The following is a 25,474-nucleotide window of genomic DNA, read 5'->3' as shown; positions in this document are numbered from 1 at the left end:
AGGCACTACCTGGCCGGAAAACGATTTACCCTGCTCACTGACCAGCGTTCAGTTGCTTTTATGTTCAACAACAAGCAGAGGGGCAAAATCAAAAACGACAAGATCTTGAGGTGGAGAATCGAACTTTCCACCTACAATTACGAGATCGTGTACCGGCCCGGGAAGCTCAATGAACCCCCGGATGCCCTATCGCGTGGCACCTGCGCCAGCGCGCAGATCGATAGACTGCGGGCCCTCCACAATGACCTCTGCCACCCGGGGGTCTCCAGGTTCTTCCACTTCATCAAGGTCCGCAACCTGCCTTACTCCATTGAGGAGGTCAGGACCATGACCAGGAACTGCCAAGTCTGCGCTGAGTGCAAACCGCACTTTTATAGACCAGACAGGGCTCACCTGATAAAAGCCACTCGCCCCTTCGAGCGCCTGAGCGTTGATTTTAAAGGGCCTCTCCCCTCCTCCGACCGCAACGTGTACTTCCTCAGCATTATTGATGAGTACTCCCATTTCCCGTTCGCCATCCCCTGCCCGGACATGACCAGTGCCACGGTCATTAAATGTCTGAACGACCTCTTCACCCTGTTTGGTTTCCCCAGCAATATCCATAGCGACCGGGGCTCATCGTTTATGAGCGACGAACTCCGCCAGTACCTGCTCGCTAGGGGTATTGCCACAAGCAGGACCACCAGTTACAACCCCCGGGGGAACGGACAGGTGGAAAGAGAGAATGCGACAGTTTGGAAGGCCGCCCTGCTAGCCTTAAAGTCTAGGGGCCTTCCGACCTCCCGCTGGCAGGATGTGCTCCCCGATGCGCTCCACTCTATTCGGTCACTGCTCTGCACTGCCACTAACGCCACCCCTCATGAGAAAATGTTTGTCTTCCCAAGGAAGTCCACATCGGGGACATCGCTACCGCCATGGCTGACGTCCCCAGGGCCGGTCCTACTGAGAAGACACGTGAGGACCCATAAAACGGACCCCCTGGTCGAGAGGGTCGACCTCCTCCACGCCAACCCCCAGTACACTTACATTGCGTACCCGGACGGGCGGGAGGACACAGTCTCCATACGAGACCTCGCACCCACTACCAACCCCCCCCCCCCCCCGCCCCCCCCACGATCCAATATCCAACCCCAGCAGACGGCACGCCTGGGCCCCGCGACCCGCTCGACACCCACGAGGACTACACACCAGTGCCCCAGCGTACGCGGGACTCGAAGCCGGAAGCTTCACTACCCCTGCCGTCGCCACGTCGATCACAGCGGCAGACAAGACCTCCGGAGAGACTCCAATACACAAACTTTTAATACACTTCACCCCGCCGGACTCATTTTTAAACAAGGGGTGAATGTGGTAAACCACTGTTTGTATTCCACGGTGTACATGTCTGTACATGCCTCGGCTGAGTCCTCCCACGAGTCCAGGTATAAAGGTGACTGCTCCACAGTCCCTCTGTATTCTGGACTGGTCGACCACTCGAGGCACACCTTCATTCTCTTGTTAATAAAAGCCTGTTAGTTACTCGCTTAACCTCAGTCTTTTGAGTAATTGATAACGCATCACGGGCCAGACCCTGAAAGATTACGCCCACTTCAGGAATTACCTTTACCTCACACTGTAAAAAGGTGTCTGGGATTCTTCTCGTACTATGCCCAGTGGGTGGCTAGCTACTCAGATAAAGTCCGACCTCTTATTAAGTCGACGTCTTTTCCGCTATCGGCGGAAGCTCAGGAGGCTTTCCTTAATATCAAACGGGACATTGAGAAGGCAGTGGTATGTGCCGTGGATGAGAAGGTCCCATTTCAAGTGGAAAGTGATGCATCTGATTTTGCGTTGGCAGCAACTCTTAACCAAGCTGGTAGACCAGTAGCCTTCTTCTCTCGTACATTGCAAGGACCAGAAGTTCGACATTCTTCAGTGGAAAAGGAGGCACAGGCAATTATTGAAGCAGTCAGGTATTGGAGACATTATCTCGCTGGCCAACATTTTACGCTCATTTCTGACCAGCGATCTGTGGCCTTTATGTTGAACACTAAGCAGAGAGGCAAGATCAAAAATGATAAGATTTTAAGATGGCGAATAGAACTGTCAACATATGACTATGATAGTCAGTACAGGCCTGGAGTATTTAATAAGCCATCGGATGCTTTGTCACGAGGAGTATGTGCTAGTCTAGGTACAGATAAGCTTCAAAGTCTCCACGACGCACTCTGCCACCCTGGGGTTACCAGAATGAACCACTTCATTAAGTCACATAATCTACCCTACTCTATTGAGGAGGTCCGGACAATGACCAGAACCTGTCATGTTTGTGCTGAATGCAAACCCCGCTTCGATAAGCCGTCCGAGCCAGCTCATCTTATTAAAGCAACTCGACCATTTGAGCGTTTGAGTCTCGATTTTAAAGGTCCCCTTCCATCGAGCGACCGTAATGTCTATTTTCTTAATATTATAGACGAGTACTCTCGGTTCCCCTTTGTTATCCCCTGTCCGGATGTGACTAGTGCTGTTGTAATTAAATGCCTCTGCCAACTGTTTTCCTTGTTCGGCATGCCTAACTATATACATAGTGATAGGGGTTCTTCCTTTATGAGCGAAGAATTACGACAGTTTTTGCTATCGAAGGGGATTGCAACCAGTAGAACTACCAGCTATAACCCTCGTGGTAATGGGCAGGTCGAGAAAGAAAATGCGACAGTGTGGAAGGCTATCGTACTGTCTCTGAAGCCACGAGGCCTGCCGACCTCTCGCTGGCAGGATGTCCTGCCAGACGTGCTGCATTCCATAAGGTCTCTTTTGTGTACAGCGACGAATGCCACCCCTCATGAAAGGATGTTTAGTTTTCCAAGAAAAGCTACTAATGGAGTATCGTTACCCACATGGTTGACGACCACGGGCCCTGTGTTGTTGCGCAGACATGTGAGAGGCCACAAGACTGATCCACTGGTGGAGGAAGTACAACTCCTCCATGCTAATCCCCAGTATGCGTATATTCAATATTCGGATGGGCGAGAGGATACGGTCTCTATTAAAGATCTTGCACCTGCTGGAGCTCGAAAAGAGTTCGACTCTGAGAGTAGAGTTTTCAATCGTGGTATTGGACCTTCAGAGACACAAACCCTCAGTGTGGAAAATACTGATGATTCTGGGAATTCGAATGAACCGGAGTTAGTACTCCAGGAGGAGCCTCAGCAAGAGTTACGTCGTTCCCAGAGGATTATCAGACCACCTGACAGACTGAATCTATAGCAGGGGGTGAATGTGATGAAATAACTGTGTTCTGATATTTGTACTTGCACTTGTAATGTCTGGAATGTTCCACTAGGGGGAACCACTAATGCTCCTCCCTGGCCCCGCCCCTCTTCTGGTATGTTCTACCAAGGGCTTGGTCGATGATGGACTCTGTTAACTCTGCCATGATTCTTATTTAATAAAAGGCTTCAGTCTTAAGCTTTAACTTCGGATTCGGGCAGTTATTTGGCATATCAGTCACCCAATCTGTGTTTGGTCTCCGCAATGTAGAGGAGACCGCATCGTGAGCAGCAAATACAGTATTGTGGCAGAACCACTGAATGACTCTGGCTAACTGTGTATAATTCTCTTTAATGATGTTCTAACACCAGCCTAAACCTGTACCATTGTGTTAGGCATTACTGTGTTTTGTATAAAGAGTTTGCATGTACGGGGCGTGGCCCCTTTAAGAGCGCGGGAAAATGCGGGCAAACGCGATAACGTCACGTCGCAAACCACGGGGCTGCCCAGGCAGTCCTTTTGGCATCTCTGTTGAGTAAAGACCTGTTCAGTTGTTCTCTTGTGTCGATCTCCGTTATTCGTTGGAATTCGTTAATTCCTACAGTATACTAAATTGCAAGAAGTACAGTACAAGTAAATCGCTGTTTCACCTGGAAGGAGTGTTTGGGGCCCTGGACAGTGGGAAAGGAGGAGGTAAAAGGGCAGGTGTTGCATCTCCAGCGCTTGCACGGGAAGGTGCTGGGCGAAGGGGAAGGGGTGTTGGGGGTGATAGAGGAGTGGACCAGGGTGTCGCGGAGCGAGTGGTTCCTTCGGAATGTTGAAAGGGGAGGTGAGGGGAAGATCTGTTTGGTGGTGGAGGTGGTGGAAATGGCGGAGGATGACCTGTTGAATGTGGAGGCTGGTGGGGGTGAAAGGTGAAGACAAGGGGAACACTATCGTGGTTCCGGGAGAGAGGGGAAGGGGCGAGAGCAGAAGTGCGGGAAATAGAGCGGACATGGTCAAGGGCTGTATCAACCACAGTAGAGGGGAATCCTCGGTTGAGGAAAAAGGAAGACATGTTGGAAGCACTGGTATGGAAGATGGCATTGTCAGAGCAGATATGGTGGAGACGGAGAAACTGGGAGAGTGGAATAGAGTCTTTACAGGAAGCGGGGTGGGAGGAAGTTTAGTCCAGGTAGCTGTAGGAGTCAGTGGGCTTATAGTGAATGTTTCTCCATCCATGCTGGTATATTACCCCCAATCCCATGAGCCCTAATTTTGTTTAGTAACCTCTTGTGTGGCACCTTATCGAATGCCTTATGAATATCCAAATACACCACATCCACTGGTTCTCCTTATCTATTCTGCTGGTGACAATCTCAAAAAACTCATCAGATTTGTCAAACATGAGTTCCCTTTCATAAATCGGTGTTGACTCTGCCCAATCTTATTTTCTAAGTGCCCTGTTACCACGTCCTTAATAATAGATTCTACCATTTTCCCTACTACTGATGTCAGGTTAACTGGTCTGTAGTTCCCATTTTTCTCTCTCCCTCCTTTCTTAAATTTTGGGGTTACATTTGCTACCTTCCAATCTGCGGGAACCGTTCTAGACTCTATGGAATGTTGGAAAATGACAACCAATGCGTCCACTATCTCTTTAGCCAAACCTTTCAAAACCCTAGGATGTAGGCCATCAGGTCCAGGGGATTTATCGGCTTTCGGTCCCATTAATTTCTCCAGTACTACCTTTTTACTAATACTAATATCTTTCAGTTCCTCATTCTCGCTAGACCCTTGGTTGTCCACTATTTCCGGGAAGTTTTTTGCTTTAATAGGCTTGCCAGCAAAGTTGAAGCCCATGGAATAAAAGGGACAGTGGCAGCATGGATACAACATTTTCTAAGTAACAGGAACAGAGAGTAGTGGTGAACGGTTGTTTTTCGGACTGGAGGAAGGTATACAGTGGTGTTCCCCAGGGGTCTGTACTAGGACCACTGCTTTTCTTGATATATATTAATGACTTGGACTTGGGTGTACAGAGCACAATTTCAAAATTTGCAGATGACACATCTTGGAAGTATAGTGAACATTGAGGAGGAGAGTGATAGACTTCAAGAAGATGTAGACAGGCTGGTGAAATGGGCGGACACGTGGCAGATGAAATTTAACGCAGAAAAGTGTGAAGTGATACATTTTGGTAGGAAGAACGAGGAGAGGCAATATAAACTAAAGGGTACAATCCTAAAGGGGGCGCAGAAACAGAGAGACCTACGGGTATGTGTGCACAAATCGTTGAAGGTGGCAGGGCAGGTTGAGAAAGTGGTTAAAAAAACATACAGGAGTCTGGGCTTCATAAATTGAGGCATAGAGTACAAAAGCAAGGAAGCTATGATGAACCTTTATTAAACACTGGTTCGGCCTCAACTGGAGTATTGTGTCTAATTCTTGGCACCGCACTTTAGGAAAGATATGAAGGCCTTCAAGAGGGTGCAGAAAAGATTTACGAGAATGGTTCCAGGGATGAGGGACTTCAGTTACGTGGATAGACTGGAGAAGCTGGGGTTGTTTTCCTTAGAGCAGAGAAAGTTGAGAGGAGATTTGATAGAGGTGTTCAAAATCATGAGGGGTCTAGACAGAGTAGATAGAGAGAGACTGTTCCCATTGGTGGAAGGGTCAAGAACCAGAGGACACAGATTTAAGGTGATTGGCAAAAGAACCAAAGGCGACATGAGGAAAAACGTTTTTACGCAGCGAGTGGTTAGGATCTGGAATTCACTGCCTGAAAGGGTGGTGGAGGCAGACTTGATCGTGGCTTTCAAAGGGAAATTGGAAAAGTACCTGAAGGGAAAAAAAATTGCAGGCTGCGGAGAAAGGGCGGGGTAGTGGGACTCGCTGAAGTGCTCTTGCAGAGAGCCGGCACGGGCTGAATGGCCTCCTACTGTGCAGTAACCATTCTATGGTTCTATGTCTGCAGCAGTTCAAGGAGAAGGCCCACCACCATCTCAGGGTAACTAGCGATGGGCAATAAATGCAGCTCTGAATGTGTCAGCCACATACCAACAACAAATTTCTCACGGTTTCAGTTACTCTTATCTGATTTCCTCTCTAGAGTCAGTTTGCAGCTGTTGGTGAAGCTGATTTGAAGACCCTGGACAGTCAGGTCAGTGGCCTGAGTGAGAAGTTCCAGAACGTTCAACAGAGCTGCCGGCAAATGGAAGCAGGTGTGTTGGCTGGGGAGGGGGGTGGGGTGCAGTGCGGTGGTGAGTATTTTGGGAGTTCAGTGGTGAAGGACAGGAATGTCTTGAGATAAAAAAACTTAGATGTTTATGCTTTCTATACTCTTCCTTTGCCCTAATGTGAACAGTACAAGAACGTGGTGTGATCCCTGGTTGCCCCAGTGTATATATTCTCACCAATCAGTGGCTTCACAGAGGACTAGATGGTGCAGTGACTCAGACACTGGCCTTTCAGTTCTGGGACTGAATTCAGTCCTGAGGGGATAGAATTCTCTGTAGCTGTAAGAGTCTTGCATGAAATGAGGCTTCAGTCTGCACCCAGTCCGTGTGCGTGTGAATCCGCAAAACTACCAAAATTCAGCACAACATTGTCTGCCTCACTCGAGAGAAGCCATAAGAATAGCTCATTTAAGAACCATATGAAAATGACAGGCAGGAGAAGACCATCTGGTCCATCCAGCTAGCCCCACAGACATGATGCGTGATTAGACGCACACTACACACCAGCAACAACAACTTGTGTTTATGTAACACCTTTAATGTAGGAAAACATCACAAGGTGCTTCACACAAGAGTAATCAGACAAAAATTAACACCAAGCAAAAGAAGGAGATATTAGGATGGGTGTCTAAAAGCTTGGTCAAAGAGGTAGGTTTAAAAGGAGAAGAGCGAGGTGGAGAGGTTTAGGGCGGGAAATCCTGAGCTTAGGACCTAGACGGCTGAAGACACGGTCACCGATGGTGGAGCGAAGTGTGTGGGACGTGTGTAAGAGGCCAGAGTTGGAGGAACGCAGAGTTCTTGGAGAGTTGTAGGGCTGGAGGAGGATACAGAGATAGGGAGGAGCGAGACCATGGAAGGATTTGAACACAAGGATGAGAATTTTAAATTTGAAGTGTTGGTGGGCCAGAGGTAATGAAGGTCATCGAGCACAGGGGTGATGGGTGAGCAGGACTTGGAATCATCAAATCACACAGCACAGAAGGCGGCTATTCGGCCCATTGTGCCGGCTCTTTGAATGAGCTATCCAATTAGTTCCACTCCTCTGCTCTTTGAACATAAGAAAAAGCAGCAGGAGTAGGCCATACGGCCCTCGATGGCTGATTTTCTACCTCGGCTCCACTTTCCCGCCCTATCCCATATCCCTTGATTCCCTTAGTGTCCAAAAATCTATCGATCTCTCTTGAATATACTCAACGACTGAGCCTCCACAGCCCTCTGGGGTAGAGAATTCCAAAGAGTCACCACCCTCTGAGTGACGAAATTTCTCCTCATCTCAGTCCTAATTGGCCGACCCCTTATTCTGAAACTGTGACCCCTGGTTCTAGACGTACTCCCTGTATCTACCCTGTCAAGCCCTGTAAGAATTTTGTATGTTTCAATGAGATCACCTCTCATTCTTCTAAACTCTAGAGAATATAGGCCGAGTCTACTTGATCTGTCCTCATAGGACAATCCCCCCATCCCAGGAACCAGTCTGGCGAACCTTCGTTGCACCCCCTCTATGGCAAGTATATCCTTCCTTAGGTAAGGAGACCAAAACTGTCCACAATACTCCAGGTGTAGTCTCACCAGGACCCTATATAATTGCAGTAAGATGTCTTTACTCTTATACTCAAATCCTCTTGTAATAAAGGCCAACATACATAAGAACATAAGAAATAGGAGCAGGAGTAGGCCATATGACCCCTCGAGCGTGCTCCGCCATTCAACAAGATCATGGCTGATCTTCGACCTCAACTCCACCCGATCTCCATAGCCCTTGATTCCCCTACAGTCCAAAAATCTATCAATCTACCATTTGCTTTCCTAATTGCTTGCTGTACCTGCATGTTAACTTTCAGTGATTCGTGTACAAGGACACCCAGGTCCCTCTGAACACCAACATTTCCCAATCTCTCACCATTTAAAAAGTACTTTGCTTTTCTATTTTTCCTACCAAAGTGGATAACTTCACATTTCTCCACATTATATTCCATTTGCCATGTTCTTGCCCACTCACTTAGCCTGTCTATATCCCCTTCAAGCCTTCTTGCATCCTCCTCGCAACTTACATTCCCACCCAGCTTTGTATCATCAGCAAACTTGGATATATAACATAGGTATTATATATATTACGTATATGTGACACAGGTTAATGAGGCCATTAAAAAAAAGCAAACAAAGCACTGGGGTTCATTTCTAGAGGAATTGAATTGAAAAGCAGGGAAGTTATGTTAAACTTGTATTAACCTTGGTTAGACCACACTTGGAGTACTGTGAGCAGTTCTGGTCTCCACATTATAAAAATAATATAGAGACATTGGAGAAGGTGCAAAAAGATTCATAAGGATGATGCCAGAACTGAAAGAATATACTCATCAGCAAAGGCTGAACAGGCTGGGGCTCTTTTCTCTGGAAAAGAGAAGGCTGAGGGGTGACCTGATAGAGGTCTTTAAGATTATGAAAGGGTTTGATAGGTTAAACGTAGAGAAAAGGCTTCCACTTGTGGGGGAGTCCAAAACTAGAGATCATAAACATAAGATAGTCACTAATAAATCCAATCGGGAATTCAGGAGCAACTTCTTTACTCAGACAGTGGTTAGATTGTGGAACTCGCTACCACAGGGAATAGTTGGGGCAAATAACATAGCATTTAAGGGGAAGCTAGATAAACCCATGATGGAGAAAGGAATAGAATTGAATAGAATATGATGAACCTTTATAAAACAGTGGCTCTCCAGCCAGGGGAAACAACCTCTCATCATCTACCCTGTCTGGTCCCCCTCCGAATCATAGAAACATAGAAGATAGGAGCAGGAGTAGGCCATTCGGCCCTTCAAGCCTGCTCCGCCAATCAATGAGATCATGGCTGATCATCCAAATTCAGTACCCTGTCCCTGCTTTCTTCCCATATCCCTTGATCCCTTTAGCCTTAAGAACTACAGGAAACTTTCGATTAACCGGCCACTAAATAACCGGAAATGTTGGTTAACCGGCAAAATTCAGGAGTTGGTTCAGGTAACTTTTTTTTACTTTTAGTTACTTTTTTTAAAACTCATTTCTGGCTGTGCAAGCGTCTAACAAGCTGTTGCTAAGCTACAGAGACGCTTGCAAGCTGTGCTGATTGTTTTGAAGCTGTTGCTAAGCAACAGGGTTTGTTGCTCGATACCTTTTAACTATAGCGTTCGGTTATCCGGAATTGTTGATGAACCGGCAACACGTCGGTCCCGTCCGTGCCGGATACCAGAAAGTTTCCTGTATATCTAACTCCTTCTTGAAAATATTTAATGATTTGGCCTCAACTGCCTTCTGTGGTAGAGAATTCCACAGGTTCACCACTCTCTGGGTGAAGAAATTCCTCCTCCATCTCAGTCCTAAACGGCTTACCCATTATCCTTAGACTGTGACCCCTGGTTCTGGACTCCCCCGCCATCGGAAACAGCCTTCCTGCATCGATGCTGTCTAGTCCTGTTAGAATTTTATAAGTTTCAATGAGATCCCCTCCCATTCTTCTAAACTATAGCGAATATAAGCCTAATCGACCCAATCTCTCTTCATATGTCATCCCTGCCATCCCAGGTATCAGTCTGGTGAATCTTTGCTGCACTCCCTCCATGGCAAGAACATCCTTCCTCAGATAAGGCGACCAAAACTGCACACAATACTCAAGGTGTGGCCTCACCAAGGCCCTGTACAACTGCAGCAAGACATCCCTGCTCCTGTACTCGAATCCTCGCTATGAAGGCCATTTGCCGCCTTAACCGCCTGCTGCACCTGCATGCTTACCTTCAGCGACTGGTGCACAAGGACACCCAGGTCTCGTTGCACATCCCCTTTTCCCAGTCTATTGTCATTCAGATAATAATCTGCCTTCCTGTTTTTGCCATCAAAGTGGATAACTTCACATTTATCCACATTATACTGCATCTCCCATGCATTTGCCCACTCACCCAACCTGTCCAAATCATACTGGAGTTTCTCGGCATCGTCCTCACAGCACACACGCCCACCCAACTTTGTGTCGTCTGCAAACTTGGAGATATTGCATCCAGTTCCCTCGTCCAAATCATTAATATATATTGTGAACAGCTGGGATCCTAGCACCGACCCCTGTGGTACCCCACTAGTCACTGCCTGCCACTCGGAAAAAGACCCATTTATTCCAACTCTTTGCTTCCTGTCTGCCAACCAGTTCTCTATCCAAGTCAGTCCCTTACCCCCAATCCCATGTGCTTTAACTTTACATGCTAATCTCTCATGTGGGATCTTGTCGAAAGCCTTCTGAAAGTCCAAATACACCACATCCACTGGTTCTCCCTTATCAATTCTACCAGTTACATCCTCAAAAAATTCCAGTCGATTTGTCAAGCATGATTTTACCTTTTGTAAATCCATGTTGACTTTGTCTGATCCTGTCACTGTTTTCCAAGTGCTCTACTATTACACCTTTTATAATAGACTCTAGCATTTTCCCCACTACCGATGTCAGGCTAACCGGTCTATAATTCCCTGTTTTCTCTCTACCACCTTTTTAAAATAGTGGGGTTACATTAGCTACCCTCCAATCCATGGGAACTGTTCCAGAGTCTATAGAATTTTGGAAGATGACCAGCAATGCATCTTCTATGTTTCAATGAGATCACCTCTCATTTTTCTAAACTCCAGAGAGTATCGGCCCAATCTTCTCAATCTCTCCTCATAGGACAACCCTCTCATCCCAGGAATCAATCTAGTAAACCTTTGTTGCACTGCCTCCAAGGCAAATACATCAATCTTCAGATAAGGAGACCAAAACTGCGCACAGTACACCAGGTGTGGTCTCCCCAAAGCCCTGTACAATTGTAGCAAGACTTCCTTACTCTTGCAATAGAGGCCAACATGCCATTTGCCCTCCTAATTGCTTGCTGAACCTGCAGGCTAACTCTGTGATTTCTGTACGAGGACACCTAAATCTCTTGGAACACCAACATTTAATAGTTTCTCATCATTGAAAAAATTTTGTTTTTCTATTATTCCTACCAAAGTGGATAACTTCACACCTTTCCACATTATATTCCATCAGCCATGTTCTTGCCCAATCACTTAACCTGTCTATATCCCTTTGCAGGCTCTTTGTGTCCTCCTCACAGCTTACTTTCCTACCTAGCTTTGTATCCAGAAAACTTGGATACATTACACTCGGTCCCTTCATCTAAGTCATTAATATAGATTGTAAATAGTTGAGGCCCAAGCACTGATCCTTGCGGCACCCCAGTAGTTACAGCCTGCCAACCTGAAAATGACCCGTTTATCCCCACTCTCTGTTTTCTGTCCGTTAACCAATCCTCTATCTATGCTAATATATACCACCAACCCCACAAGCCCTTATCTTGCATAACAAACTTTTATGTGGCACCTTATCAAAAGCCTTTTCAAAATCCAAATACAGGAAACTTTGTGATACCCGGCACCGACGGGACCGAGCTGTTGCCGTCCCATCAAAACTGCTGGACAAACCAGCGCTAATGTTAAAACATATGGAAGCTTTTGAGCTCCGTATCTAGCAACAAACCCTGTTGCTTCTAAACAGTCGGTCGTAGCTTGCAAGCGTCTCTGTAGCTAAGCAACAGCTTTAGCTAGACCTTGCAGAGCCTGACTAGTGGAAAAAAAAGCAACGAAAAGAAAAAAAAACTTACTGAACCGACTCCTGAATTTTGCCGGTGGCTCGAGCATTCCGGACAGTTAACCTCCGGATAAACCAAAGTTTCCTGTATACTACATCCACTGGTTCCACTTTATCTACACTGCTAGTTACATCCTCGAACAATTCTAATAAATTTGTTGAACACAATTTCCCTTTCATAAAACCATGTTGACTCTGCCTAATATTATAATTTTCTAAGTGCCCTGTTACAGCTTCCTTAATAATGAATTCCACTATTTTCCTGACGACTGATGTCCGGCTAACTGGCCTGTAGTTTCCTGTTTTCTCTCTTTCCCCCTCCTTTCTTGAATAGCGGGGTTACATTTACTACCTTCCGATCTGCTGGGACCATTCTAGAATCTAGGGAATTTTGGAAGATCACAACCAATGCATCCACTATCTCTGCAGCCACCTCTTTTAGAACCCTAGGATGTCGGCAGTCAGGTCATGGAGATTTGTCAGCTTTTAGTCCCATTAGTTTCTCAAGTACTTTTTCTCTACTGATCTTAGTTAACTTTAAGTTCTTCACTCTCATTAGCCCCTTGATTCCCCACTATTTTTGATATGCTTTTTGTGTCTTCTACTGTGTAGACAGATACAGAATATTTGTTTAAAGTCTCTGCCATTTCCTTATTCCCCAATATAATTTCACCCGTCTCAGCCTCGAAGGGACCAATGCTTACTTATGCTACGCTCTTCCTTTTCACATTCTTGTAGATGTTCTTACAATCTTTTTATATTTCTTGCTAGTTTATTCTCATTTATTTGCTGCCGTTTTATTAATTTTTCGGTCATCCTTTGCTGGTTTCTAAAGCTCTCCGAATCCTCAGGCTTACTACTAGTCTTCACATAAGAACATAAGAAATAGGAGCAGGAGTAGGCCAATCGGCCCCTCGAGCCTGCTCCGCCAATCGGCCCCTCGAGCCTGCTCCGCCATTCAATAAGATCATGGCTGATCTGATCCTAACCGCCAATCCACTATCACAGAACCATCTCCTGAATCTAACAGAATTAGACACACGAAATAGGAGCAGGATCAGGCTACACGGCCCCTGGGCCCACTCCGCTACCCACAGGGCCATGACCGATCCGAACCTAGACTCATGTCCAAATTCCTGCCCGCTCCCCGTAACCCTTAATTCCCTTTACTACTTCCCCGCATCCACCCGATCCAACCCCTTCACAATCTTATATGTTTCAATAAGATCGCCTCTCATTCTTCTGAACTCCAATGAGTAGAGTCCCAATCTACTCAACCTCTCCTCATATGTCCATCCCCTCATCCCCGGGATTAACCGAGTGAACCTTCTTTGTACTGACTCGAGAGCAAGTATGTCTTTTCTTAAGTATGGACACCAAAACTGTATGCAGTATTCCAGGTGCGGTCTCACCAATACCTTGTACAACTGAAGCAATACCTCCCTATTTTTATATTCTATCCCCCTAGCAATGAAAGCCAACATTCCATTGGCCGCCTTAATCACTTGCTGCACCTGCATACTAACCTTTTGAGTTTCGTGCACCAGGACCCCCAGATCCCTTTGTACTTCAGTACTTTCCAGTTTCTTGCCATTAAGATAATAACTTGCTCTACGATTTTTCCTGCCAAAGTGCATAACCTCACACTTTCCAGTATTGTATTCCATCTGCCAAATCTCTGCCCACTTACTTAGCCTGTCTATGTCCCCTTGCAGGTTTTTTATGTCCTCCTCACTCACTACTTTCCCTCCCATCTTAGTATCATCTGCAAACTTTGATATGTTACACTCGGTCCCCTCCTCACAACAACAACTTGTATTTATATAGCGCCTTTAACGTAGTACAACATCCCAAGGCGCTGCACAGAAGTATTTTAAGACAAAAGATTTGACACCGATCCACATAAGGATAAATTAGGACAGGTGACCAAAAGCAAGGTCAAAGAGGTAGATTTTAAGGAGCGTCTTAAAGGAGGAAAGAGAGGTAGAGAGGCGGAGAGGTTTAGGCAGGGAATTCCAGGGCTTAGGACCTAGGCAACAGAAGGCACGGCCACCAAAGGTTATAATCAGGGGTGCTCAAGAGGGCAGAATTAGAGGAGCGCAGATATCTCAGGGAGGGGGGGGGGATGTTATGGGGCTGAAGGAGATTACAGAGATCGGAAGGGGCGAGGCCATGGAGGGATTTGAAAACAAGGATGAGAATTTTGAAATTGAGGCGCTGCTTAACCGGGAGCCAGTGTAGGTCAGTGAGCACAGGGGTGATGGGACTTGGTGCAAGTTAGGACACAGGCAGCCGAGTTTTGGATGACCTCAAGTTTACATAGGGTGGAATGTGGGAGGTCAGCCAGGAGTGTGTTGGAATAGTCAAGTCGAGAGGTAACAAAGGCATGGATGACGGTTTCAGCAGTGGATTAGCTGAGGCAGGGGCGGAGACGGGCGATGTTACGGAGGTGGAAGTAAGCGGTCTTAGTTATGCTGCGGATATGTGGTCAGAAGCTCATTTCAGGGTCAAATATGACACCAAGGTTGTGAACAGTGTGGTTCAGCCTCAGACAGATGTTGGGGTGAGGGATGGAGTCAGTGGCTAGGGAATGGAGTTTGGCAGGGACCGAAAACAATGGCTTTGGTATTCCCAATATTTAATTAGAGAACATTTTTGCTCATCCAGAACTGTATGTTGGACAAGCAGTCTGACAAGTTGGACAAGCAGTCTGACAATTTAGACACCGTGGAGGGGTCGAGAGAATTGGTAGTGAGGTAGAGCTGGGTGTCGTCAGCGTCCATGTAGAAACTGACGCTGTGTTTTCGGATGATGTCGCCAAGGGGCAACATGTAGATGAGAAATAGGAGGGGGCCAAGGATGGATCCTTGGGGGACATCAGAGGTAATGATGCGGGTGTGGGAAGAGAAGCCGTTGCAGGCGATTCTCTGGTTACAATTAGATAGATAACAATGGAACCAGGCGAATGCAGTCCCACCCAGCTGGATGACGGTGGAGAGGCGTTGGAGAAAGGCTGTCAAAGGCTGCAGACAAGTCAAGAAGGACGAGGAGTTATAGTTTACCTTTGTCACAGTCACAAAGGATGTAATTTGTGACTTTGATGAGAGCCGTTTTGGTACTGTGGCAAGGGCGGAAATCTGATTGGAGAGATTCAAACATGGAATTGCGGGAAAGATGGGCACGGATTTGGGAGACAACAACACTTTCAAGGACTTTGGAGAGGAAAGGGAGGTTGGAGATGGGGCGGTAGTTTGCAAGGACAGAGGGATCAAGGTTTGTTTTTTTGAGGAGAGGGGTGATGACGGCAGATTTGAGGGAGAGGGGTTACAGTACCTGAGGGGAGAGAACCGTTAATATCAACTAACATGGGAGCTAGAAAAGGAAGTTGGGTGGTCAGCAGTTTGGTGGGAATAGGATCGAGGGACCAGGAGGTGGGTCTCATAGACAAGATGAGCGCAGAGAGGCCATGAGGGGAGATTGCAGAGAAACTGGAGAAAGATGTGAGTTCAGGGCTAGGGCAGGGGGAACCTTAGAGGAAGTTTAGCCCAGTGGGTTAGGGGAAGGAAGGGAAATGGCAGAGGCAGCTGAACGGATGGTCTCAATCTTGGAGACAAAGAAGTCCATGAGCTCCTCACACTTGTTATCGGAGGTGAGGGTGGAGGAGATGGGAGAGGGATTTAAGAAGACGGTTAGCAGTAGCGAATAGGAGCCGGGGTTTATCTTTGCATTCTGGAATAGTGAGCAATTTGGCAGACGAGAGCAGCTTTATGTGGTCCAGCCAGATCTGGTGGTGAAATGCTAAACCAGTTGTCCGCCATTCGAGTTCCGTTCGAGTCTGTATCCCTTGAACTTAAGGGAGCGAAGATGAGAGCCGTATCGGGGGGAACGGCCAGAGTGAGAGAGGGTAATTGTTTTAGTAGGGACTAGGGCATCGAGGATGTGGTTGAGCAGATTGGTAGCTGCAGAAATATCATGGTGAATGGAGGGCCAGAGGCTGGACAGTTGGGATTTCATAAGTGCAGTTGGAAGAGAGTTTTTTCCAGAGGTGGACACAGAAGGAAGTAGGGTGTGGGGTGGGTGGAAGGAGGATGTGGGTGGAGAGCAATACCAGGAAATGGTCAGAGATGGCCTTATCTACAATTGACACAATGGGAGTAGCGAGGCCACGAGAGATGGCAAGGTCGAAGGTTTGGCCGTGAATATGGGTTGGGGAGTTTACATGGAGGGAGAGATTAAGGGAGTATAGGAGGCTAGTGAACTCAGGAGAGAGAGCATGATGAATTGAGATGGAGGTTGAAATCACCGAAAATGAGAAGTCGTTCGGTGCAGAGGCTGAGGGAGGAGAACAGTGAAGATATCTCAGTAATAAAAATGTTATGGTATTTGGGTGTGCGGTAGAGAACAAGAATTTTAAATGAGGGGTGAGAGGGGTGGAATAAGGTGAGCTGCTCAAAGGAGGAGAAACTGCTGGAGGAATAGGGGGACAGACCAAGGTGTGATTTGGTGATGAGAGCCACGCTGCCACCGGGCGGTCTGAGCGGGGCAAATGGTGGAAGATATAGCCAAGTGGAGAAGCTTCATTTTAAGGGTAAGGTGACATCACCCCTCAACCAAGTTTCCGTCAGGGCCATGATATCGATGCAGTCATCCACGATAAGCTCATGGATAGCAAGAGCCTCTTTTAATTGAATTAAACATTATAAGCCGCCTCTTTTAATTGAATACTATTCTTAACTTCTTTAGTTAGCCACTGCAGTATGTACCATCTACAAGATGCACTGCAGCAACTCACCAAAGCTTCTTCAACAGCACCTCCCAAACCCGCAACCTCTACCACCTAGAAGGGCAAGGGCAGCAGGCGCATGGGAACACCATTACCTTCAAGTTCCCCTCCAAGTCACACGCCATCCTGACTTGGAAATATATTGCTGATCCTTCATTGTCGCTGGGTCAACATCCTGGAACTCTCTACCTAACAGCACTGTGGGAGCACCTTCATCACACAAACTGCAGAGGTTCAAGGAGGCGGCTCGCCACCATCTTCTCAAGGGCAATTAGGGATGGGCAATAAATGCTGGCTTTGCCAGCGACGCCCACATCCCATGAACGAATAAAAAAAAGATAGATCACTTTTCCCGTGGAGTTTTTATTTCTCAATAGAATGTATAATTGTTTTAGAATTTCAGAATATTTCTTTAAATGTTTATCCCTGTTTATCTACCGTCATACCGTTTAATTATTTTCCCAATCTAGCTTAGCCAACTTGCCCCCTCATACCTATATAATTGGCTTTATTTAAGTTTAAGACTCTAGTTTTGGACTTAAGTATGTCACTTTCAAACTCAATGTGAAACTCATCATATTATGATCACTCTTCCCCAGAGAATCCTTTACTATGAGTGACTAATTAATCCTGACTCATTACACAATACAAGATCTAAAGTAGCTTGTTTCCTGGTTGGTTCCATGAAGTATTGTTCCAGGAAACTGTGGCAATTTGATTTGTCCAGTCTATATGAAGATTAAAGTCCCCCACGATTATTGCATTACCTTTGTTACAAGCTCCTATTATTTCCTGATTAATACTCTGTCCAACGGTATAGCTATTGTTAGGGGGCCTATAAACTACTCTCACCAGTGTTTTCTGCCCATTGTTATTTCTTATCTCCACCCATACTGATTCGAGTTCCTGATCTTCTGAGCCAAGACCCTTTCTCGCTATCCTTATGTCATCCTTTATTATCAGGACTTCCCCCCCCCCCCCCCCCTTTTCCATCTGCCTGTCTTTGAAAACGTCAAATACAGTGGAATATTCAGTTCCCAACCTTGGTCACCTTGCAACCATGTCTCTGTAATGGCTATTAGATCAAAACCATTTACAGGAAACTTTCGTTTAACCGGAGGTTAAATGTCCGGAAAGCTCTCTCTACCGGCAAAATTCAGGAGCCGTTTCCTGTAAGTTTTTTTACTTGTTGCTTTTTTTTTCCAGTCAGGCTCTGCAAGGTCTAGCTGAAGCTGTTGCTTAGCTACAGAGACGCTTTTAAGCTGCGGCCGACTGTTTTGAAGCTGTTGCTAAGCAACAGGGTTTGTTGATTCACACGGAGCTCAGAAGCTCCCTATGTTTTAACATTAGCGCTGGTTTCTACCGCAGTTTTGATGGTACGGCACCAGCTCGGTCCCGTCAGTGCCGGATACCAGAAAGTTTCCTGTATCACTATTTGTGCCACTAATTTGTCTATCTTGTTACGATTGCTTTCGTGCATTCAGATAAAGAGCTTTTAAATTTAACTTTTTATTATTATTCCATGCTTTCACCTTATTCGCTGATGCACTATTACCATTAAACTCTTTTCCTGCCACACTCTGCTTACCTTTACCGAAATCGCCACACTGCTCCGTTACCTTGAATTTTCTCTTTAAATTTCTAAATTTCCCCTCATCTGACCCCCCCCACTTTTTAGTTTAAAGCCCTAGTTATTCAATTCGCCAGGACACTGATCCCAGCCCAGTTTAAGTGGAGCCCGTCCCACTGAAACAGCGCTCTCTTACCCCAGTATTGGTGCCCCATGAATCGAAACCGCCTACTCCCACTTCTTGAGCCACGCATTTAACTCTCTGATCTGCTTGTCAATATGCCAGTTTGTGCATGGCTTAGGTAGCAATCCAGAAATTAATTAATTAAAGTTTATGTATTTAATCAACTTAGCTTTTTTTTTAGCTAATTACTTGGCCTAGTTTAAGTTAAATTGATATTTACCTGTAACTACCCCTGCCACCTCCGCATTTACTGTGACGTCATTTTCTCAAATTCCCTCGGTGTTTGTTTTATGCGCTCTGCCGCCACTGCTGTTTAAATCTCCTTAGGCCTCTCCCGTGGTGCTTGGCGGATGAGCTGAAGTTTACGGAGGGTGGTGGATGGGAGGACGGCTAGGAGAGCATTGGAATAGTCGAGTTACGAGATAACAAAAGCCTGGATAAAAGTTTCAGCAGGTGGTGGGCTGAGGTAGGGGCGGAGCAGGGTGATATTACAGAGGTAGAAGTAAACGGTTTTGGTGATGGAGAGGATATGGGGTCAAATAGGATGCCAAGGTTGCGAATGGTCTGGTTCAGTGGCAAGGGAGCGGGATGGAGTTTGTGGCTAGAGAAAGGAGTTTGTGGCAAGGACCATAGACAATGGCTTTGGTCTTCCCAATATTTAATTGGAGAAAATTTCTGCTCATCTCGGACAGGCAGCATGCCAATTCAGATACAGTGGGGGGTTGAGAAAGGTGGTGGTGACTTAGAGCTGAGTGTCATCAGCATACATGTGGAACATGACGTTGTGCTTTAAATGTTGTCACCGAGGGCTACCATGTAAATAAGAAATGGGAGGGGCCAAGGATAGATTCTTGAGGGACTCCAGAGGTAAAGGTGCGGGAATGGCAAGAGAAGTCATTGCAGGTGATTCTCTGGCTGCGACTGGATAGATAGGAATGGAACCAGGTAAGGTCAGTCCCACCCAGCTGGGCGACGGAGGAGAGGTGTTGGAGGAAGATGGTGTGGCCAACCGTGTCAAAGGCTGGGGGTTGATAACTGCATATTTGAAGGGGAGGGGGACAGTACCTGAGGAGAGTGAACTGTTAACAATATCAGCTAATATGGGGGCCAGGAAAGTAAGTTGGGTGGTCAGCAGTTTGTTGGGAATAGGATCAAGGGGGTGGGATGAGCTCGGCGAGGGCATGACCCATAGCTGGAAAGAAATATTTGCATTTGTATAGCACCTCAGAATGTCCCAAAGCACTTCACAATCAGCAAAGTACTTTTGAATTGTAGTCACTATTGTAATGTAGGGAAACATGGCGACCAATTTGGGCAGAAATATTGCACTGGTTCATGGGGCCCTTGCTGTTGAGGTTGGTGTCATGTTACTTGCTTTGTGAAGCAGGGATGGTGGAGAGGAGATTGTATCTACACCTAACCTGTGCTGTGCTTGTGAAATCGTAACAGATACTAACCTCATTTGTATCTGAATTAGAACTTAAGGAGCTAAATAATTCGATGACAACTCAAGAAATGTCGGTGGAAATTGCAGCATTAAACCAGGAATGTTCTTCACACCAAGAGAGACTGAAGAAAATCAAATCTGCAACCAACCACGTCGCCCCAGAAGATAAAGAGAAGGTGAAGCCGTTATTCAGCGGGATCTCTACAGATAATTCCAGCGGCCAAGAAACAATTCACGTAGTCACCTATGTATCTTGCTAAACATTTTGGCCCAGAATTTCCTCAAACAGCATAACCGGCAAGTTATGCTGAAATTTATAAGCACGTAAGAAATAGGAGCAGGAATTGGCCATACGCCCCTTCGAGCCTACTCTGCCATTCAATAAGATCATGGCTGGTGTACCTCAACTCCATATTCCCCCATATCCCTTTATTCCCTTAGTATCCAAAAATCTATCGATCTCTGTCTTGAATATAAGAACATAAGAATATAAGAAATAGGAGCAGGAGTAGGCCAATCGGCCCCTCGAGCCTGCTCCGCCATTCAATAAGATCATGGCTGATCTGATCCTAACTGCCAATCTACTATCACAGAACTATCTCCTGAATCTAACAGAATTAGACACACGAAATAGGAGCAGGATCAGGCTACACGGCCCCTGGGCCCGCTCCGCTACCCACAGGGCCATGACCGATCCGAACCGAGACTCATGTCCAAATTCCTGCCCGCTCCCCGTAACCCTTAATTCCCTTTACTTCTAGGAAACTGTCTATTTCTGTTTTAAATTTATGTAATGATGTAGCTTCTACAGCTTTTTGGGGCAGCATATTCCATGGACCTACCACCCTCTGAGTGAAGTAGTTCCTCCTCATCTCAGTTTTGAAAGAGCAGCCCCTTATTCTAAGACTATGCCCCCTAGTTCTAGTTTCACCCATCATCGGGAACATCTTCCCTGCATCCACCCGATCCAACCCCTTCACAATCTTATATGTTTCAATAAGATCGCCTCTCATTCTTCTGAACTTCAATGAGTAGAGTCCCAATCTACTCAACCTCTCCTCATATGTCCATCCCCTCATCCCTGGGATTAACCGAGTGAACCTTCTTTGTACTGACTCGAGAGCAAGTATGTCCTTTCTTAAGTATGGACACCAAAACTGTACGCAGTATTCCAGGTGGGGTCTCACCAGTACCTTGTACAACTGAAGCAATACCTCCCTATTTTTATATTCTATCCCCCTAGCAATGAAAGCCAACATTTCATTGGCCTTCTTAATCACTTGCTGCACCTGCATACTAACCTTTTGAGTTTCGTGCACCAGAACCCCCAGATCCCTTTGTACTTCAGTACTTTCCAGTTTCTTGCCATTAAGATAATAACTTGCTCTACGGTTTTTCCTGCCAAAGTGCATAACCTCACACTTTCCAGTATTGTATTCCATCTGCCAAATCTCTGCCCACTTACTTAGCCTGTCTATGTCCCCTTGCAGGTTTTTTATGTCCTCCTCACTCACTACTTTCCCCCCCATCTTAGTATCATCTGCAAACTTTGATATGTTACACTCGGTCCCCTCCTCCAAATCGTTAATATAGATTGTAAAGAGTTGGGGACCCAGCACTGACCCCTGCGGAACACCACTAGTTACTGATTGCCAGTCTGAGAATGAACCATTTATCCCAACTCTCTGCCTTCTGTTAGATAGCCAATCCTCTATCCATGCCAGAATATTACCCCCAATCCCGTGATTTTTTATCTTAAGCAATAATCTTTTGTGTGGCACCTTGTCAAATGCCTTTTGGAAGTCTAAATACACTACGTCCACTGGTTCCCCTTTATCCACCCTATATGTTACTTCCTCAAAGAACTCCAGCAAATTTGTCAAACATGACTTCCCCTTCATAAAACCATGCTGACTTTGTCCTATTAAATTATGATTATCCAAATGTCCTGTTACTGTCTCCTTAATAATGGACTCCAAAATTTTACCTACCACAGATGTTAGGCTAACCGGTCTATAGTTTCCAGCCTTCTGTCTACTGCCCTTTTTAAATAAGGGTGTTACATTAGCAGTTTTCCAGTCTGCCGGGACCATTGCCGAGTCCAGGGAGTTTTGGAAAATTATCACCAATGCATCCACAATCCCTATCGCCACTTCCCTCAAGACCCTAGGATGTAAGCCATCAGGTCCAGGTGATTTATCCGCCTTGAGTCCCATTATTTTACCGAGTACCACTTCCTTAGTGATTTTGATCGTGTTTAGCTCCTCCCCCCCCTTTTTCCCCCCTGTTTGTCCAGTGTTGGGATATTCTTAGTGTCTTCTACTGTAAAGACGGATGTAAAATATTCATTCAGTGTTTTTGCCATCTCCATATTTCCCACCATTAATTTCCCGGTCTCATCCTCTAAGGGACCAACATTTACTTTAGCCACCCTTTTTCTTTTTATATAACTATAAAAACTCTTACTATCTGTTTTTATATTTTTTGCTAATTTACTTTCATAATCTATCTTCCCTTAATCAATCTTTTTGTTATTTTTTGCTGTCTTTTAAAGTTTTCCCAATCCTCTATCCTCCCATTAGATTTGGCTACCTTATATGCCCTTGTCTTTAGTCGAATACTATCCTTAATTTGTTTACTTAGCCATGGATGGCTGTCTTTTCTTTTACATCCTTTTCTTCTCAGTGGAATATATATTTTTTGGAAGTTGTAAAATAACTCCTTAAATGTACACCACTGATCATGTATCGTCTTACCCTTTAATCTATTTTCCCAATCCACTCTACTCAATTCCGCTCTCATACCTTCATAGGCTCCTTTATTCAAGCTTAGCACGCTTGTTTGAGATCCAACCTTCTCGCCCTCTAATTGAATATGGAATTCAACCATGTTATGGTCACTCATTCCAAGGGGATCCTTTACTAGGACATTTTTAATTAATCCTGTCTCGTTACACAGGACCAGATCTAAGGTTGCCTGCCCCCTGGTCGGTTCAGTTACATACTGCTCAAGAAACCCATCCCTAATACACTCAATGAACTCATCCTCAAGGCAGCCCTGCCCAATTTGATTTATCCAATTAATATGATCGTTAAAATCCCCCATAATTATAGATGTTCCCTTATTAAAAGCCTCAACTATTTCCTGATTGATACTCCGTCCAACAGAGTTGCCACAGTTCGGAGGCCTATAGACTACGCCCACTAGTGTTTTTTCCCCTTATTATTCCTTACCTCCACCCAAACTGTTTCATTGTCCTGATCTTTTGACCCAATATCATTTCTCTGTATTACAGTGATTCCTTCCTTTATTAACATAGCCACCCCACCTCCCCTTCCTTCCTGCCTGTCCTTCCTGATCGTTAAATAACCTGATATGTTTAATTCCCAGGCATTGTCACCCTGCAGCCATGTTTCTGTAATGGCCACAAGATCATACCCATATGTAGTTATTTGTGCCATTAACTCATCTATTTTGTTACGAATGCTACGTGCATTCAGATAGAGAACTTTCAAAGATGTTTTGTGACACTTAATTCCTGCTTTTGCCCTTTTTATTACTTTACCTTTTACTCCATACCTTCTGCCCCTTCCTGACATGCTCTGGTGTTTAATTTCCCCACTGCTACCTAAGTCTATGACCTTCTCTGTTGTCATTTGTATTATTTGCTCTCTAGGAACCTCCCCCCCACTAGTTAGTTTAAAGCCCTCTCTACAGCCCTAGTTATATGATCCGCCAGGACTCTAGTCCCAGCACTGGCCAAGTGAAGCCCGTCCCAACGGAACAGCTCCCTCCTGCCCCAGTACTGGTGCCAGTGTCCCAGGAAGCAAAACCCATTTCTCCCACACCAGTCTTTGAGCCACGCATTTAACTCTCTAATTTTATTTGTCCTAGCCAAATTCGCTCGTGGCTCAGGTAATAATCCAGAGATTATTACCCTTGTGGTTCTGCTTTTTAATTTGGCCCCTAGCTGCTCAAACTCCCTCAGCAGAACCTCCTTCCTTGTCCTATCTATGCCGTTGGTACCAACATGGACCACGACAACTGGATCCTCCCCCTCCCACTCCAAGTTTCTCTGCAGTCCAGAGGAGATGTCCTTAACCCTGGCACCGGGCAGGCAACACAGCCTTCGGGACTCTCGCTCTCGGCTGCAGAGAACTCTATCTATCCCCCTAACGATACTATCCCCTACCACTACAACATTTCTTTTAACTCCCCCCACTTGAATGGCCCCCCGCTCCACGGTGCTGTGGCCAGGTTGCTCATCCTCCCCGCAGTCCCTGTTCCCATCCTCACAGGGAGTAAGAGCCTCGAACCTGTTGGACAAGTGCAAGGGCTGCGGCTCCTCCAACACTACCTCCTGGATCCCCGTACCTGCCTCACTTCTAGTCACACCATCCTGACCCTGGCCACGGACTACATCTGAATTAATTAATCTAATTGGTGTGACTACCTCCTGATACAGAGTCCAGGTAACTCTCCCCCTCCCTGATGTGTCTCAGTGTTTGAAGCTCAGACTCCAGCTCTTCAACACGGAGCCGGAATTCCTCGAGCAGCCAACACTTACTGCAAATGTGATCACCGTGAGCGTCAATGGTGTCCACCAGCTCCCACATATTGCAGCAGCAACACATCGCCTGATCTCCCATTCTATGTAATTAATTAAATTTATTAATATTATTCTTAAATACCCTCTGCCTCGATTCTAGATGGTGAATATCGCACCTTAGAAACTATAAACCAAGGAGATTTAAGCTTAAAATATATACTCAACGACTGAGCATCCACAACCCTCGGGTAGAGAATTACAAAGATTCACAACCCTTTGAGTGAAGTAATTTCTCATCAGTCCTAAATGGCCGACCCCTTATTCTGAGACTGACCCTGTGTTTTAGACTCCCCAGCCAGGGGAAACATTCTCCCAGCATCTACCCTGTCAAGCCCTTTAAGAATTATACATGTTTCAATGAGATCACCTCTCATTCTTCTAAACTCTAGGGAATGTAGGCCTAGTCTACTCAATCTCTCATAGGACAATCCTCTCATCCCAGAAATCAGTCTAGCGAACCATCGTTGCACTCCCTCTAAGGCAAGTATGTCCTTCCTTTGGGTAAGTTGACCAAAACTGTACACAGTACTCCAGGTGTGGTCTCACCAAGGTCCTATATAATTATGTAGTAAGACTGTAACCCGTAGTTGTAGACTCCTACTCATAATGTAGTCCCTAATAATAGCTTCTAACATTTTCTCTACTACTGATGTCAGGCTAACTGGTCTATAGTTCCTTGTTTTCTCTCTCCCTCCTTTCTTTAATAACGGTGTTACTTTTCCTACTTTCCAATCCATGGGGACTGTTCTAGAATCTAGGGAATTCTGGAAGAT

At 45.8% G+C, this 25,474-nt stretch overlaps 1 protein-coding gene across 1 annotated transcript in view; it reads left to right on the top strand.

Moving 5' to 3' along the window:
- psmc3ip (PSMC3 interacting protein) overlaps nt 1–25,474 on the top strand; it is a 63,431-nt gene that overhangs the window by 28,807 nt on the left and 9,150 nt on the right. The window contains exons 4-5 of the mRNA XM_085966040.1: nt 6,341–6,452; nt 20,123–20,268. Of these exons, the coding sequence (XP_085822166.1) occupies nt 6,341–6,452; nt 20,123–20,268 (258 nt within the window). The remainder of the gene's footprint in view (nt 1–6,340; nt 6,453–20,122; nt 20,269–25,474) is intronic.

This window comes from Somniosus microcephalus, chromosome 24 (genome assembly GCF_052327205.1).
Source record: "Somniosus microcephalus isolate GS21.2 chromosome 24, FLI_Smic_1.0, whole genome shotgun sequence".
Taxonomy (NCBI): domain Eukaryota; kingdom Metazoa; phylum Chordata; class Chondrichthyes; order Squaliformes; family Somniosidae; genus Somniosus; species Somniosus microcephalus.
This window is presented reverse-complemented; position numbering and strand designations above follow the sequence as displayed.